Source organism: Podarcis pityusensis, assembly GCF_964106645.2.
Source record: "Podarcis pityusensis genome assembly, chromosome: 4".
In the NCBI taxonomy this organism is placed as follows: Eukaryota; Metazoa; Chordata; class Lepidosauria; order Squamata; family Lacertidae; genus Podarcis; species Podarcis pityusensis.
Window position 1 is genome coordinate 28,692,044 of NC_138027.1, and position 18,878 is coordinate 28,710,921.

General features: G+C 38.9%; 1 protein-coding gene across 3 annotated transcripts in view; it reads left to right on the plus strand.

Annotated features, from left to right (window-relative positions):
- NBEA (neurobeachin) overlaps positions 1-18,878 on the plus strand; it is a 355,514-nt gene that overhangs the window by 278,481 nt on the left and 58,155 nt on the right. For all 3 annotated transcript variants that reach the window (XM_081004034.1, XM_081004035.1, XM_081004033.1), the window contains 2 exons: positions 9,540-9,680; positions 15,787-15,906. In XM_081004034.1, the coding sequence (XP_080860160.1) occupies positions 9,540-9,680; positions 15,787-15,906 (261 nt within the window). The remainder of the gene's footprint in view (positions 1-9,539; positions 9,681-15,786; positions 15,907-18,878) is intronic.

The following is an 18,878-nucleotide window of genomic DNA, read 5'->3' on the forward strand; positions in this document are numbered from 1 at the left end:
GGTTACCAGTTTTTTTTCAATGAATACTTTTCACTTTTCAACTTTTCAACTTCAGTTGATGGGGATGGATTTTGTCAGGGGACTGATTTGTAAATCTGGGAACTGTCCCCAGGAAACGGGGACATCTGGTAACTTTAATTTACATACATACGTATATCTCTGTGAAGATAAACTCTCACTGCAATAGAACAGGCTGATTCTATTAAAATATCTTAAGTGTGATACTATGTCATGATACTAGTACTGATGACATCAGCTTCAGCCAATATTAAAGGTACCCAGAATGATTTGTGCTGGTGCTGCTGCTAAAGTCCTGTCCAATATCTAGCAAACTGCTGGCTAGAAGAAACTGTCGCAAATATGCACCTATCAGAGATGTGTAAATGCCATTACATGGCACGGAGCACATGCAAGGAGAAGCACGTGTAAAAGTGCCAAGAGATGTAGTTGTCATTGCTATATAGAACTATGAATGTTTCTGTTCTAGTGATAACCATTCTAAAAATACTGCAAACATAATCAAAGTCCATTTATGCTCATGAATTTCAATAGGCTTAAAGCATGCCTAAATGCATTGGAACTCTTACCTTGCGTTTAAAATGGAGCTGGTGAAAGTGTATGGCTACAAATATGAGTTGTGCACCAGAAAATTCCCAATTCAAACCTCATTTTAGCCATGCACTCATTTGATTTAGTCTTCAATCCCTATATGGGTATAATGATTTTGGCCTAGTTTACGATGCGATGCTATGTGTTGTACTTTGGGAATTAAACAATACTATATGAATGCAGAAGTTACTATCATATTATTGGTCATCTTCCAGAAAATTTCTTGTGGCTGGGTGCACCATTGGAATTTTACTTACCACACCACACCCAATCTCAAAGTCTAATTCCATCCAAAATAGATGTATGCGTAGCAGTGTTTAGGGAGCCAGATGCTCACTGCAAGAATGGAAAAGGCTTCAGTCCCCCACCAAAATTGGAATGGAAATCCCTCCTACTCCTACAGGGCCAGGAGCCTTGGGCGCGGGGGGGGGGGAATCCCTGTTGGTGACATAGGTGGAGCAACCGGCATGTGTCCGAGGGGTCATGGCACGCATCCCAGGGGGCGTGGTGCGCCGTCCACAGGGGTCGTGGCATGCACCCCGGGAGGTGCTGCCAATTGGGGGTTGGCATTTTGTCACCCCTTCTTTGGAATGGCCTCCGGGGCAGACCGCGCCCCCCCCCACCTTGGAACGTCCCAGTTGCTGAAAATGTAGCATGAAGGACTGCAATTCAAGAAACAAAAATTTGAAGGATCCAGTACCCTTGGGATCCAGTTCTTAGGATCTAGACTGATACACTTCAATAGACTATTGCTAGTACTGAATTAATTGGTAATTATTTGTTCAATGACTGCAGCTTAATTTCAATCATATTTTAAAACAGACACTTCAAAACAGGCTGCAATCCTATATATCTGGGAGTAAAGCTCCATTGAACTGAACAGAGATGTTTACTTATGTACTCTTAAGTGCAAGGAATTCTAGTTTTGTATAAAGAGGAATGTGCATTTTGACTACTAGTTGTCAATTTCACCTCTCTGTTTGGGCTAAAAAGCACAGCAGTGAATAAGGCGACTGCTAAATGCTTTCACAGTTCTTGGCAATTTTTGAAATTTAGTTTGAAGGAGTAATTTGTTAAAATCCAACAAATATCCAGTCATCTGCCTTGTCAATTTAAGATTGGACTTGTTATTACTGAATTCCTCTTTTTATCTGTTTTTATAACACTGTTTTTCTGGGTTTTATTTATTGTATTTCTGTACTATGCTTGGATTTTTATCTATTAAGTGGTTTAGAAATGCTTAAAAGAAAAGGTTTAGAATACACAGACATGCGCACACATATTCTTTTTTTGTGCACTTTTGCCCTAAAATAAGGAATTTCCTTCCCTCTTTTTTTCCTAGGAAGTGACCTATAAATGTACTTTCAAAGTAGGTAATTATTTCTATAATTAGTCAAAACAGCCCCGGGAATAGTTCTTTGGAACATTAAGGACCTAGAAATCAGGACAATATACAAGGCATTTCACTGTTGCTGTAAAGAAAAGCCCAAAATTGACAGCTATAAAATGTGGCTTCTGTTTTTTGTTCAATATATCCAATTGCCCACTTTAACGAACAGTGTTTTAGCGAACAGTTACTGCACTGTATTTTCTTTACAATGCAGCATTTGTCATAGTTCCTTCCTTCATATTTAATTATGTAATTTAATTGAAAGTTTAAAAAGTTAGCTAAAATATCGATCAAGGTGTTCTATCAGTGAGATATTTCAGACTTCTCAAGCTTTATTCAAGACATACACGAGGTCAAAGGTTGCATTTATTGTTTGACAAGTTGAAAAGCTAATGAAAGAGACTGTCATAGATACATATATTATCTCTGCACTAACAAACCATCAGGTGATCTGCTTCTTTTCACCTTGATTGGACCTTCCTGTACAAAATGCCACTAGGCATTCATACAAGGAGTATTTTTGCAACCTTTATGGTATGCTAGATTTCCTTTAAGAGTGGTACTTTAATGTGGTTTTCCTGTGCAAAATTGTATAATGCTGATTCCTAAAGTGCAATGAGTACATGACTTTGACATGCTGCATTGTCGCTACTCATTAAAGTGTAAATGGGTTTTTCCCCCTTTTTACTTCCAGTCATGCACCCTGCTAAATAAAGTAGCTCCATCACCTACTGGGGAGGACTACTAATATTGACATATGTGAAGTACATCACACACACCCATCTGCTGAAGGGGAAAATTATATTTTGTTAATGCACAAAGTGCTTGACTGGCAGAAGATAAGCATAACCACTTTCTTAAATTACTGTGCTGCTTTAAAGAGAAGGAAGTGATACCGCCTTAAGGTTTATAAATGTAATAACACAGCTGAATGCATGGAAGTGTGAGTTTTTCCAAGCAAGCAGTTCTTAATATAAGCAAATGTTTTTGATCAGGCAACAGACTGGCTGCAGCGATGCTGAAGCCTTTTATTTTAAATGAGCTTTTGTTCTTAATTGGGAACTAAGCAGAAATTCTGTCTAAGCTCCACACACACACACACACACACACACACACAGTGGTACCACGGGTTATATACTTAATTCGTTCTGGAGGTCCGTTCTTAACCTGAAACTGTTCTTAACCTGAAGCACCACTTTAGCTAATGGGGCCTTCTCCTGCTGCCGCACCGCCGGAGCACGATTTCTGTTCTCATCCTGAAGCAAAGTTCTTAACCTGAAGCACTATTTCTGGGTTAGCGGAGTCTGTAACCTGAAGCGTATGTAACCTGAAGCATATGTAACCTGAAGCGTATGTAACCCGAGGTACCACTGTATCTATCTATCTATCTATCTATCTATCTATCTATCTATCTAATGGTGATTGCTTTGGACAGTATTTCAGTGACAAAAGATATGAGCTAGATGTGAAAATGTTAAGTTGCTGATTCTAAAGTGAGGAAATCTCCTTCTACCCAGTTTGCATGAGATTCCATTCTGAAAGTAATCAAGCAAGTGGCAGTCCCCAAACAGAGATGCTAGCTGACCTCTACAAAAGGAAATTACAGGTGTACAGAAGCAGTATTTCTCTAAATACAAGATGCTGGGAACATTCAACAGCAGAATGTTGCAGGGGATTGGACTAGAGGACCCTTCGGTTCCTTCCAACTCTATAAGATTCTATGAAGGCAGTCTCCTTGCCTTCCAAATGAGTGCCTTTAGGCATCCACTTGCCCCTATTGGTAGCAGAATGCTGACTTTGAGGAACTATGCAGTGGGATCAACTGATCCTACAATAAATTGGCCAGCGAAATAGTAAACAAGTACATCTATGCAGTGTTTTCTGTATTTCTCTGCAGAAGACTAAAGAGTCTGGACAAATGGCATGTCAGGAAGTAAATAACAGCAATCTTCTGGTGTCATAGGAAGATTTTTCGGTGTGGGGGAAGCAGCTGACAGCTCTAGTTTCAGCAATCATTGTTAATTGCAGTATGAGACATAAATTACAAAATGACTCCACAATGCCTGGAACCTATAATTTGTAAGAAGTAACACTCTCTTAGTCTAATAGCATTATGTTTTAGAAACACTTTGCCTACGGTGAATAATCAAGTCCTGAATGAATATTTCCAGGCACATTTTTAGGGGGCGGAAAGAAACACTACATTTTCAGTGGACAGTGTCTTTAAACCTTGTGGAGGAGACTTACAAAGCCAGCGGCAGAGGTTCCCCTCTCCCCTTCTTGTTCCCTCAGCTTATAAAGCATATTTTAAAACAGATTTGGCACTTCCTGGGCTCTCTGGAGGCATGCAAACCCATAGTGCCACTGCAGAAGCATATTATGTCATGGTGTTACATTCTTCTGGGAACATTGTGGGGAGGGGAAGCATCAACTTCTCCAGTGTTAGCAGCCATTTTTAATTGGCCGAGCGTATGCAGTTTCCTGATTCTTAGGATGCCTATTCACGGATGTCCAAAGGGCAGGGCCAGTGCCAGGTGGGGCTAGCAAGACAGTCACACTGTCCCGTTATCCATGCATAGCTTCTACACATGGAGAACATCTGAACAGTCTCACCATTATATGGTTATCACAATAAGTAATAGCAAATCACAGTTCTAGATAATAATAAAAATTGAACCTCTCCTTAATGAAGAAGAGTAATAAGAATTGCTTCTATAGAAAAAATAAATCATACTGTGGTCCTGTTTAGACATTGCTCAGGGATAAGCCTCTTTTTATATTCTCTACTGTGCCTGTCACTAAGGGGAAACGTGAGCAACTATATTGGGAGATCCTACGCTTATTTGAATACATTTGAATGATCCCATAAGATTACTTAACAAGCTTGTCCTTTGTTTCCAATTCTAGTAGGAAATAATACATTTTAGGCAAAAAAAAATTCAGTTTGCACCCCCCCCCCATAAAATTCAGCAATTCCCTGTAAGTCACCCATTGTAAGTCTCTCTTATTTGTAATTGCTTCAATGGGAGATAGCCATAAAGGTGTTTTTATTTCCAGCAGATTTTTTATATTTCTCCCAAACTCTATTCAAATTCTTCCTAATAATGTGGTTCATACAACTCTTATAGATTTTAGCCTTCCCATACCAGAGACATGCATGCCAACCAAATTTTAAGTCATGACCCTCTAAGATTTCTACATTGTCCAATACAATCCATTCTTTTAACCAACACAAACAGGCTGTCTCGCAATACATTTGCAAATCTGGCAGAGCAAAGCTCCTCTTTCTGTTGTATCTATTATAATTTTATATTTATTTCTTGGCTTTCCTCCCTGCCAGATAAATTTAGAAATATATTTTTCCATTCTTTGAAGCAGCTTAAAGTGTTTACAATTGGAATTGATTGGAATAAAAACAGCATTCTAGGTAGTAAATTCATTTTAATGGGGAGAGTTTCATTCTCCCCCATATCACCAACTCTTTTAATATAATTATTTTCAAAAAGGTTAAGATTTCTTACTGTCAGTCAAATTCCCAAATACTTAACTTTTTTGCCTATTTTTAAACCAGACATCCTTTCTAAAAAATATTTCCACTGCTCATCCATGTTTTTAACCAACATTTTGGTTTAATCTGAATGTATTTTGAAACCCACCACTTCTCCAAACCTTTTAATTTCTTCTAAGGCTTTGGGAACGCTCTCCAAAGGTTGTTCTAATATCAACAGCACATCAGCAGCAAATGCCCTTAATTTATAGACACTACATCCCACCCCAATACCTTTGATTTCCCTGTTTCTCATATTCTGAAGCAATATTTCCAATGTCATAATAAACAACAGTGAGGACAAGGGACAACCACTCTATTCCTATTCCAGTTAGTTTGTTAGTCAGTTAGTTAGTTAGTTATTGTTGTAATGTGCCCTGGCACCTGCTGGTGAAGGGCAGGTAATAAAGTTAATAATGATAATAATTAATAAAAAATAGCAATCCACAGTAGTTCTAAATCTAACATCCATCTTTGAAGTACTTCAGTGAGGGTATTGGGCCTCGTTCCCTACATTTCTGACTTGACATTAGATTTCACAATACTTGTCTATAAATACTTTATGTGTTCATTTTAATTTTATTTATTTAGAACATGTCTCTTCTGCTTTCTAGACAAAATGTATCCCAGGGCAATTTCCCAGTACAATAAAACCAACCAAAGCAGGGTTCCCAGACTGTGGTCTGTGGACCACCAGTGGTCCACAAGCTTCATTTAGGTGGTCTGTAGATTAGAGGTTGAAGTTGGGGAGCGGCACATCCATCGCACTGAATAGTCATAATGATTTTTAAAAATTGTATTTTTATTGCTTCCTTTAATTCTCACATTATATTTCATTGTATTACAGTGTGAATTCTATGGAATGCAACAAAAGACAATATAAAATAAATGCAAGAAGCCAAATAAAATAGAATAAAATTATACAGCATCTAGCATAGCACATTACAATTGCTACAGTATGCAGAAGAAATGATCTGCCAAGATCCTTGGCAATTTTCAAGTGGTCCATGGGGGAAGTACTTTGGGAAACACTGGACTAAGGCCTATCACAATAAAAGGCAGCAGTTAAAAGCAGCAGTGAAAACAAGTTCATACCCAGAACTTGTATCTTTTTTGTAGAGGTCATGAAACAGGGAAACATGCTAGTATTTTTTTTGTGCAAGGCTACGTGCCATCAAAGCCAGGAGTGAACCTCTCCTCTCATGATTCCGATCCCTGCTGTGATCACTAGACAGCATTCCTTTCCTGTTAAGACTAATCACAAACATATTTGAATAAAATGTTAGTTTGTTCTTTCAAGCCATATTATTCCAAATTTAGCAGCTGTTCTGGCAGCTATAGCGAAAACTGCAAAATCTTATCACACCATTTCATACCTATCTTGCACCTTGTCATATCAATAGGTAGGCCAATTTATTATTTCTACACTAAATAATTATTTAAGCAAATATTTTTACTGAAGGTATCTTGTGCAAACAACCCAAATAATTCTGGCCTGCCTTTACCGTACCCCATACTGAACTATAAAAGACCGAAAAGGTTGAGTAGCCTATGAAACCTGAGTAAAATAAAAAATGTAAATATTTATTTTATTGTTGTTCCAGTAGTTGGGAAGATGCCTGGAAAAGATTAAGAAATGGGTCATGCTTTCCTTTCATGAATGTTTTGTGAGGTCTTGCAGTGCAATCTGCATCAGATAAGCTAGATCCTGAGGGATTACTAAAATATTTTACACACATGAGAAAGCTGTTAGCATACCCTTGACAAAGCAAAGTATTAAACAATCAAAATGTTTAGCGACGCCAAAATCTTGGTACAACATTGACTTAAGCTATAATTATCCACAAGGTACAACCCCTATAAAATGGTAGGCAATTCTATTCTTTTTAATTTTTTTATTTATTTAACAGATACCTACCTCAAAAGAATCTGGAATTAAAGGAATAAACATTTGATTCATTCTCTATTGTCAATATGTTTTATTTCTCTATTTTTGTAGTATTCACCTTGATTTAGGTTAGGGGATATACACACATTGCTACTATGAATTTAAGGCATGAATAAGTCACCATGCAGCCCAACATGGAGTTTGCACTATAAAACACATTTATGGTTCTGAGCTAAACATAGTAAGTAAGAAGAGGTACACATATTTAAAATATGAGAAAGCAATTATTGTGTAAAAATGATAAAAGGAAAAAATATATATACCAAAGTATAATGGCTATTTTATACAGTGGTACCTCGGGTTAAGTACTTAATTTGTTCCGGAGGTCCGTACTTAACCTGAAACTGTTCTTAACCCGAAGCACCACTTTAGCTAATGGGGCCTCCTGCTGCTGCTGTGCCGCCGGAGCACCATTTCTGTTCTCATCCTGAAGCAAAGTTATTAATCTGAAGCACTATTTCTGGGTTAGCGGAGTCTGTAACCTGAAGAGTATGTAACCTGAAGTGAATGTAACCCGAGGTACCACTGTATTTTGATTATGAATCAGGTTTGGACTGAATGGAGGAACCCTTCAGCTTGTTTCTGCCAGTTCAGCCTCGCAAGTGACTCAGACCTTCTCCTTCAGTGCTCTTATGGTATCCCTGCTGGCAGAGCACAGCAGCAGATCCCCCAAAGGGGGCCTCACAAGGACAGGATGGGATGGAGCTGGCCTAGGATCTGCTGGATCCCAAGCTGCTCTCCCAGCCAGCTGGCATCAGGCCTGATCCAAGTCCAGTGGCTATGGCAGTGATTGGCCAGGGTGCATCTGCATCAGTAGCTCTGGCGATTCATAGAGGCGCATGGCGCCTGGGTCTGCAATTTGTAACGCTCTGGAGGTGTGCACTTGTAGTGCACCTGCGATGTATTATGGGTCATTTGAAATATATTTTTTATTTGTATTCATTTGACTTCTAAGTTAGGGCGGAATCCTAAGTTCCGGGGAAAGCCAACTGAGGGACCACTGGATCCACTGGATCTCCTTGTCTGAGAGCAAAGAGGCAGGTCCATGTGCAGAAAAGGAGATGAGCAGCTGGTGGGACTCTGAACGTGCCGGGGGCAGGTTAGATCCATCACTTCCCACTTAATTTCTTAGCTTTTTATTAAGAGCCTTCTCCTATGACACTCAAACTGCTAAAGTGGTAAGATGACTCTAGCAAAGGAAAAGGAAAAGCATGTGAGTAGAGTTGCGTATTTGGTTGTTCCCTTTGGGAGAAAACGTGGAGGATTTGCGAGAGAAGCAAAAAGAAAAGAGAAGTTTGGTAACTTGAATTGAGCTCCTTGGGATGGAGGGAATCTTCCACTGTTTGCCTTATATAGTATATCACTGCAGCAATAGCTATAGGAAGAATTAGAATTGGGCCTTTCCTGTTTAGCACAAATAGGCAAGTAAAGGGGGGGTGTCTACTGCCCACTTTCCCTCTTGAGAACGTTTCTTTATGTGAAAACTGGCCGTCTTTGGAAGTGGCTGCTGTCTTTTCATACTGTGTACATATTCAAGAATTTCTGCTTAAGATCACCAAACACCACAAGGCCTTCTGTGTAAAATCTTTTCATCATGAAATGCGCATTACAAAGTACCCTGCCTGAACAGAAGTCACATTTCATTAGCTGTGCCATTACGGTGAATGACAAGAGTAACGTTACTTTGGTTTGAAAGCATCTGAAATGTAGGTTTAGATGTATATTTCCAGAATATATTGTTAAATTCACTGGGAAACTACCCCCCACCCCATTTGAAATGGTCTTGAACTTTTGCAGACTTATGCCATATACATTTTTTTGGTTTTTAAAGCAGTCATGTATTTAGTAACTCAAGCCTCTGAAATAAAATTCCCACTCCTTCTCAAGCAGTCTGAACAAATTGCAATATGAATTATCAACATTTGGGCTGCTGAATGTCATACATGGTGAATCCTTGTTAAAGGATGCAAACTAAAAATGTGATATAGATTTCCAAAGCATTCTCCAGCTGTTCATATAGTGATGTATATGTATTCTCTTTGCAGCCCATCGGTGCTTTGAATCCAAAGAGAGCAGTCTTTTATGCAGAGCGCTATGAGACATGGGAAGATGACCAGACTCCACCTTATCATTATAACACTCATTATTCGACATCTACTTGTACCTTATGCTGGCTCGTTCGCATTGTAAGTATTTTTGTCGCCTCCTATTCATTCAGTATTTTCACCTGTAAAGCCAAATTCATTTTTTACTTTCATAAAACGTGGAATTACAGAATCCTCATCCATGTAATTTTTTCTGCTGTAACCACTTAGATGGCTCCCTGCTTCTGGGTAACCATGATAGAAGTGAAATTGCAGTGGAGCAAGTAGATCAAGTCACCAAATCAACAAGGCTTTCCCTGATCCATAAGATTGGACCCTGATTAAGTGTGTGGAATCCTGGTTTATTAACTTGGATATCTTTTTTATTGGCTTTAGGGTGTATTTAGGGTGGAGCTGTGGTCTAAACCATTGAGCCTCTTGGGCTGGCCGATCGGAAGGTTGGCAGTTCAAATCTGCACGATGGGGTGAGCTCCCGTTGCTCTGGCCAGGCTTCTGCCAACCTAGCAGTTCAGAAGCATACCAGTGCAAGTAGATAAATAGGTACCGCTGCAGCGGGAAGATTAAACAGCATTTCCGTGGGCTCTGGCACTCATCACAGTCCTCCATGCACTAGCAGTGGTTTATGACCACAGGAACCCAGAAAGCTGTCTGTGGACAAATGCCGGCTCCCTCAGCCTCAAACGAGATGAGCGCTGCACCCCATAGTCGCCTTTGACTGGACTTAACCATCCAGGGTCCTTTACCTTTACATTTACCTTTTTGTTTTAATGGATAATGTACACAGCTTAGGGATTTTAAAAATATTAAGTGGGTTAGAAATGCAAATCAATAAACAAGCCATTCTGAAGAACAGCCAGGTGAATCCCTGTGCTCTACTGCATGGTGGATGTATCCACTGTGAACAGACAAGGAAGGGGGAAAAGCAAGAAAAATACACCTCCATTGATAGGGAGGAAATCACACACTACTTCATCAGACTATGCACGATTACCACATTTGAGTTGGACAGACAAAACAGTTAATATGAAGCATATTGCAACTGCGACTTTCTGTCATTGTGTCACCCAAAGAAATGATTTTCTGTCGTTGTATCTGCTCGTTCTCTTGGCATCAGTGGTAGCAGGTCCTACCAGTTCCTAGGCTGCCTTTCTTGATGGGTGGGCCATTGGCAATAAAATGTAGACCAATTATAATTATGAAGTCTGATTCCGACTTTGAAGCACCCCATTTTGTAATCAAACAGGGTGGAACAGAGAGCTAGAGCTGGGTGTCATCTGCATATTGGTGACACACACCTGATGACAGCTCCCAGCAGCTTTATGTGGGTGTTAAATAGCCTGGAGGACAAGGTTCTTGATGTACCACTCATGCTCTATTTAGGGGAGACAAATCACAAGCCTGGGTTCACATGTAATGCTAAGCCAAGCCATGACTTAGCTCCTGGAAGCGCAAGAACAGGATTGGGGGAAGAGCAAGGCAGGCGTGATTTTCTCTTAAAGCCATGGTTTTCTTTTAATCTCTTTCAAACGTAGCCATCTTTACCTGAATGTAATTATAATTAAATGAGAAAAATTAAGAGGAAATATAGTGTGTGTTGATATGAAATTATTTTTGAGGGTAAGAACTAATGCTGAGGTTATATGATAAATGTAGAAGAGCCTATGTGTTGAGGCTAAGGATTAAAAATCCAAAAGATAGACACCATATGTTGGTCTAATGGGGCACCCCGTAGTGTTCAACTATGAAAGGCTTAATCCTTGACTATGAATTTTCTTGCTTTTGTGTTTGTCTCAGACTCTTAAATAATGTTGTCATGGAATTTAGGATTATACTGTAACATAATTGACTATAATTACCTTTTTCCTACTGCTTTTTCCTAATCCCCAGTTGCTTCTGATTTTAGAATCTCAGCTTCCCCCAATAAGCACCTTCAAAACAATCTTCAAATCAAAGTAAAGGTGCACAGAGTTTTATTGGGTTTTTAAAAGTACAACATAAAATTCAAGTATTCAGATTAATGGGGGGTTTTTTAACACTAATGAGATATAAATTTTACTCTTATTGAACAGATTAATTGTTCTTTTAAAGCTTGCCATTTGTGGCATATACAAAATATTTTATTATTTATTCAAAGGAGATATAATTAAAAACATGAACCATCACCAAGTTGCATATTTGGTAGTGCTGACTTAGCTATTGCTTTGTTTGGCCACTTGCCAGGCAATGACGATCTTTCTCATATTAGAGTAGGTGATTCCTCCCCATCACCATATCACCTCCATAATCTAACCTTCATTAAGGGATGTAGGATTAAGCATCTGATATATTCCACTGTGAGGTTTAAACAGGAACTAGTCCATCACTAGCCAAAGCTGGCAGTATTCAACACGAATCCTACTCAGCATATACCCGTTGAAGTTAATGCCTGGCTAGAACCATGAACAAGAACTCTCCATTATACAGCAGGTCCCAGTAGCTATTGTTTATTCAAATTTCTACCCCACCTTTCCATGTGTATGGTTTTACATGAATAGGTCCAACATTAAAACAGATGAGGTGTCGATAATATTTGGGGTGACTTCTTATTCTTGAGTCACCCCTGTTGACATATGGATCAAGCTCAATGAACCCTGCTGAACATGCTGTGATTTCAAGAGCTAGAGTTCTCAGAGAGCTTGGAAGCTCTTTATTCAAGAACAGTTATTAGTGTAGCAATAGACGCAGTAAATTGGATTGCTTTTTGCAAACTCAGGAGACAATCAGTAAAGGCTGTTGTTCCCACTATCAGCTTCTTTAATCGCCTGGTCATGTAAGGCAGACCCTAATGTCTGCTTTGCTTGGTCAAACAAACTTTTGGAGCAGATGCAGGGTAAAAGAAGGTAGTGTGTTTCCCCCCTCCAATCAAAATATATTCCAACCAACTAAGATTAAATATGTGATAGGGTATTAAGTAGATGGGAGATGTGGACACACCTCCCATATTCCCATCCAGTGCCCCCTTTCTACCCAATCCATGCTAATCATGCTCAGAGCAGACGTTGCTTCCAACATAGGGCCCAGGGGAATTTGGAGGAAATAACCTGCCCTTCGCTTCACATTGCTGGACTGAACAGCACCTTCTAAAAATGCTTAAAGGAGGCAGTGGTTCATCCCCTCTTGAAGAATATCTCCCTGGCCAGGACCTTGGGTGAGAGGCAGGGAAATGATGGTCTTCCAGGGTCAGAGCTGGGAGGAGCTACTGTCCTCTGTGGGTGGTAAGAGCTTAGAATTACAATTTGTATTTTTTGTAGCTGCTATTTTATCACATTACGGAAAAAGGATAATAATGTTATCATTCAAAAAGATCTCCATGGCTCAGAATAACAATTAGTGCCTAGTGACAGCTCCCAAAATGCGGAACTCCCTCCCCATAGAAGTGCATCAAAACCCTCATTATAATTCCCATCGTTTGCTGACGATGCACCTCATTACCCTGTCCTTTGGCAGTTAAGATTGTGTGATTTTTGTGGGCCCACCTCTATTGTTTCATGTACATCCTTTGGTTTCTTTAAAATTGTTTTATTGGATTTAAGTGTTATATGATTAAATGGTTGTACTAACCCAGGGACCTTATAATGAAGGGCGAATGAGAAATCTTTTATATAAATATATCAATGAGAAAAAGAGAAAATAAAAAATAAATAAATGTTGGTGACTTGTGCAAGCCATAGTGGGCTGTCTGGGGAACATGGGGCCTGGTGCTTGCCCCACTATGCCCAGTGCTGGTGCTAGGCCCACATCCCATGTTGCAGTCACATAAGTTGGCCCTATCAGGCCTTCACCTACAGCATGGCTGCTTCATGTCTTTTGTTGCCACAAAATAGGAAAGTGAGGATTTTTCTCCTCTGAATTACATAAGTTTCACAAGGCATTGCTTATATGCTAAATAAGTCTGTGAGCAAATGGTGCTCCTTAAAATATTCAGTAAACATTTCTGAAACACTCTCATAACCTTAGCCATTAACTGCACATGACCGACAGTTATTTACAACCCATAGTTGAAAATGCCTGACAATAAATTCTTACATTTGAACAAATTAGTGTGGGTAGTGTGTGCCTAAATTACTTGCGCTTGGAATGAAGTCCTCTGCCTAGACTCACACTGCTCAGACACAGTTATGTTCTCCATGTTACTTCCTGCTTGGCGTTGTATTTCATGTTCGTTATAAATCCAACCTTCCAGACTATACATTTTTTTGACTGGAGCTGCCTAATGTTTAGGGGATACTTTTCATTAGTTAATGAGCATAGCTGTTATTAACAGAACTTAATAGTTGCCATGGTAATTAATGCAGTGATATTAAAATTGTAATTATTCAATTCTTCTCAATGAGGATTTTTTCATATAAGAAATGCTTTGGAGTATATCACTGTGAATTAATTCACATAACTATATAAAAGAAATGCTATTAGGGCTCTGCTAATTCATTCTAAAAAATTTCATTCTGAGATTAAGGATAATCCTATGTATGTTTATTAAGTCCCGGTGTGTTCAATGGTGTTCATTCCTTAGTGGGCGTGCATAGGATTGCAACTTTGGATTTAAGGTGAATTCTATGGCTTATGCAAGCAGTGAAAACATAGTCCGCTGCAGTGGTGGGGACTACAACTCCCATTATTCCTGATTACTGACCAGGCTGGCAAGGTCTGATGGGAGTTTGGGTTCAACATCAGCAGAACCATAGGCTCCATATCCCTGGTCTACTGGGACCATCAGAATTGATAGAATATGGGTAAAATTATTTATATTGTAGACATGGATACATGCCATCATTGAAGTCAGTAGTGCACAGTGGAGTGGGGTGGCAGAACTCACCTGATCTCTTGACAGCTGCTGCTTACAGAGAAGAAGGAAGATTGATGTGGTGCTAACACGCTGTTGGAACCAATCCCATGCTCCTGCCAGTGTGTTTGCACCACATTGACCCCCCCCCTTCCCTTGCCCTCCTTCTAGGTAGGCAACAGTGACTTGGTTGCCAAGAAGTCAGGTGAGCACCACAATGTTGTCGTTCCCGGATTTCAAGTCTGAAACTAACATATCAACAGTTCTTCTTCTTATTGGGAGCAAATTCCATTCAGCATTATTGCTGCATTTCAGATCAGAACTGAGATATCTACTTCCTTTAGAGTGTGGGCAAAAACATTGCTGCTTTAATTTCTGATGGCCAAATGGTTGTATGTGGCTTAAATATAAGTTCTAGTCTTTATCATCTGATTCTACATAATGAGCTAAGGGCATCATAATCTAGTAATGCTTTGCATCTTCCCCACCCATTTTTGTGTGTGTTACTCATTGTGTAGGAATTTTGCCGCCTAACTCCTCTTTCCATATGTAGCCCTTGTAGGCAAAAGTCAACACTTGTGAGAGCTAGCTAGAAAGAGTCTTTTTTATTTTATTTTTAATGGTGGAGGGCAGCCTGGTACCACATATGAAATGGTATGGGGATTTAGCTTTAATTTCTTATTGAACATCTAAACAAAAACATTTTAATGATACAGTTCTATGTTGATTTTTTAAATGCATTTAATTACATAATTTGTTTGAAGATATGTAGTTTGAGTAGCATTCTGCCAAAATTAAGCACTTCCCATTTTTCCTTCCTTAGGGAGTTGAGTGGATGCTTAGATCTCTCATCCTGAAAACAATGGAACTTTAACATGTTTCATTTTTATGAATCATTTCTTTGTTGAAGGCTTGGTATAATTTACTCTTCATCTAATATATATATATATATAATATCACACATAAAATAAAACGTATGGGAAGTTCTCTAAAGAGCAGTGGAGTTTAGTCAGTGAAATAGAGATATTACTGAAGTATTTTGGAAGACTGGTGTGTGTAAAATAAACTGCAATACTCCAGTCTCTTGATGACATTATTCTAATATAGAGCCAGCACATCATTTGTTGTAATCCTTCCATTCTAGGATTCAGATGCTTTTGGGTTATTAGTAGCAATAGTTGCATCAAGAGATTAAGCATAAGCAATGTATTAGTGTGAAGTGCTGATTAATTCTTTATTAATTCTTCCCTTAATTAATTTTAAATATTAAGCCTAGAAGGCACTCAAATTATGAAGTTGTTTTGGATTCCTTTGCTTATTACTCTTGTATTCATTTTTTTATTTTTTATTTTAATTTTGTGGTAGGAACCCTTTACAACATTCTTCCTCAATGCAAATGATGGAAAATTTGATCACCCAGATCGAACCTTTTCTTCAGTGGCAAGATCTTGGAGAACTAGCCAAAGAGACACTTCAGATGTGAAGGTAGGATTATTGTTTTGCTACATGTGCATGCAAAATAATTGAGTAACTGTTATTGTTATTACATGCTACAAATAAACAATCGACTCGTGCACTCCTGAAGTTCTGTTTCACATAAGAGCAAAAGGAATGGCTGCTTTAGACTTCACTGCTCTAAAATGCTATTTTTATATACAATGAGAAATAAAGACACTTCTGATATTTGAGTGCTCAAAAGATCTTTTGTTCTTGCAAAAACCCCCACAACCATTCTAATTTAAATCAAATAATCACAAGATAGAGAAAAGCCCAATAAATTTTCTTTCCTGCTGTTAACTCAATATTTGGCCCATTCCATAAACAGAGCAAGATTGCATTTGACCTTAAAGTGTCATATTGTTATAGCTTGCTGAGCTCTGGCTTTGCATTGCCTGGGGCAATTAATAAAGCATTAATGACAAGACACATTTAAAATGTATGCTTTTCTGTAAGCCTTAGCTTTTACTTGACGATGCCTGGGGATATTATGCAACAGTACACATTAGATTAAACCAATATCTACACAATACGTAGAAACAGCCAGCGAGCAGGGTCATTTCACAATTGTGATTATACCTCCATTGTTCTATAGAAAGGTTTTTTATGTTTGAATACTGAATCCTACATTCTTGCTTTATTTTAAGAAGTGTCCTCTCCTGATTACCAGTTAATATGATAGATTCCAAACTACATGAAAAGTGCTAGTAGCACATTGTTTGATTTTAGATCTTTTCTGATTGTGTCTTGCTATTAAATATTTACAAAAGAAATCAAATTTATATTATCACAAGGCACTCACTCTTATTTGAAACAAGAATAGAAACTTGGTTACTATTTCTTTCTTTTTTAAAAAGCACATTGCTGGAGTCTTTTTAAAGGCACTTACAATCTCAAAATCCATTTATACTGATGTTACTAAGAGTTACATTATTTATGTATTGAATTTCTGCTTCGACTTAGGAGAGAGAAATAATTGGTTGAACAAAAAACCACTGGTAAACTCATAAACTCTTACCAGGTACTTGCCATGATTTTGATTCCATTGGAAACCAATGTCATTTGGTATGTCATCGGCATTGTAAAGAAAACAATGCTTTTTGATCAGGATCAGCTGACACATTAAATAATTCACTTATGCATATTTCTTTGGGCTAAAAGCCCTAAGTTTTGTTTGCTTTCAAAATGTGCAGTTTTGCTGAGACTGAAATGCATCATTTTTTCATCAGAACTTGTTGTTTCCCTTTCTATTGTTTTAGTTGAAATGTCTCTGAATCTATAAACATCCATAGTATCTGCCAGACCACTTTGCCAGGCCATTTTGATGCACTTACATTGTGCTATTTGGTTTTGAAATGTATAAATATATGTTTGAAGTACTCAAAGGCAACTTTGTGATCTATGTATTATAGATCTTTAGTAAATTGGGATACTGACCCGATATGCGATTGGCATACTGGACAAAATTGCAAAAAATCAAATAAATAAGATAATTAAAGACTAGATTATTATTTTTGTTCATATATATATATAGAGAGAGAGAGAGAGAGAGAGAGAGAAGCTATATAGGCTATATAAAGGTAAAGGTACCCCTGCCCGTACGGGCCAGTCGTGACCGACTCTGGGATTGTGCACCCATCTCGCTTAAGAGGCCGGGGGCCAGCGCTGTCCGGAGGCACTTCCGGGTCACGTGGCTGCTCTGGCGAGCCAGCACCAGCGCAGCACATGGAAACGCCGTTTATCTTCCCGCTATAAAGCAGTACCTATTTATCTACTTGCACTTAGGGGTGCTTTCGAACTGCTAGGTGGGCAGGAGCTGGGACCGAACGACGGGAGCTCACCCCGCCGCGGGGATTCGAACCGCCGACCATACGATCGGCAAGTCCTAGGCGCTGAGGTTTTACCCACAGCGCCACCCGCGTCCCTATATAGGCTATATAGGCTTTCTTAATTTCCAAAGTTGTTGTCAACTTTCATCTTATCTACATTCCAAGGACACAAAAGCCTGTTGAATATCTACCCTGAAAGGCATCCAGACTGTAAGGTTAGACTGGATGCTTGTAGATGTATGATAGTTGTTGTGGCTGTTGCAAGCACAAGACATCTTGTTCCATTGGTACAGAATGTAAAGTGACAATAGATGCCAAATGTTGTAGTTTTGCCTAGTATTTGGAAGGCATGTTGACCCTGTAGTTAGGCACTATCTTCAGGTTGGAAAACATCTTCTTCCTCCATCCCACCCCCTTTTATTCATGAGAGGTGAATTTCCATGTTTAAAATTAAACAGTGAAAGCTTACTATCCCAATCTAGATATTAAAAAAACAAGAAGCAATGGTTTGCTGTCATGAGAAGAAGTACGCCTACACCTCAGTCTTATACCTTCACTCCTCCCTTCCAAACCAGGGGGAGAAAATAAGAAGCTTTTCATTATGCTTTACAACAAATATCAGTTGCAGTTTTGTCAAAAGCTATGGTTAGTTCACAAAACAGAAAGCTCGCTTAAGAACTATAATGCACTGAAACTACTGTTCTGCCACATGTAAACAAAATGGCAAACTACTGTTTGTTGCAAACCGCTTCTATTCTACTCCCTTTGTGTGGGAGGGGAGAAAGGATCCCGAGGCTCACACATGGTTGTTCTTATAAAAACAAACCGTTACATCTGAACTGGGTCAGTGTGTTTGCACTGCTTAATTTTCAAATACAGGTATTAAAAGATGCCATATTTGACAAATTTGTGTAACAGCACAGAAAGGAAAATGCTGCCAAAAAGGGTTTATTTTCGCCTTTCTTGAAACATTGACCTTTCCCTGTAGTAATCAGTACAAAGCAAAAAATGAATACTAGTGGAATTATCCTTTAGCAAACACCCCACTTGAAAATGACCCTAACTTGACCATTTCATTTTTCACATTTGCTAGCACCTCCCCCCCCCCCCACTCCTTTCAATTTGTATAAT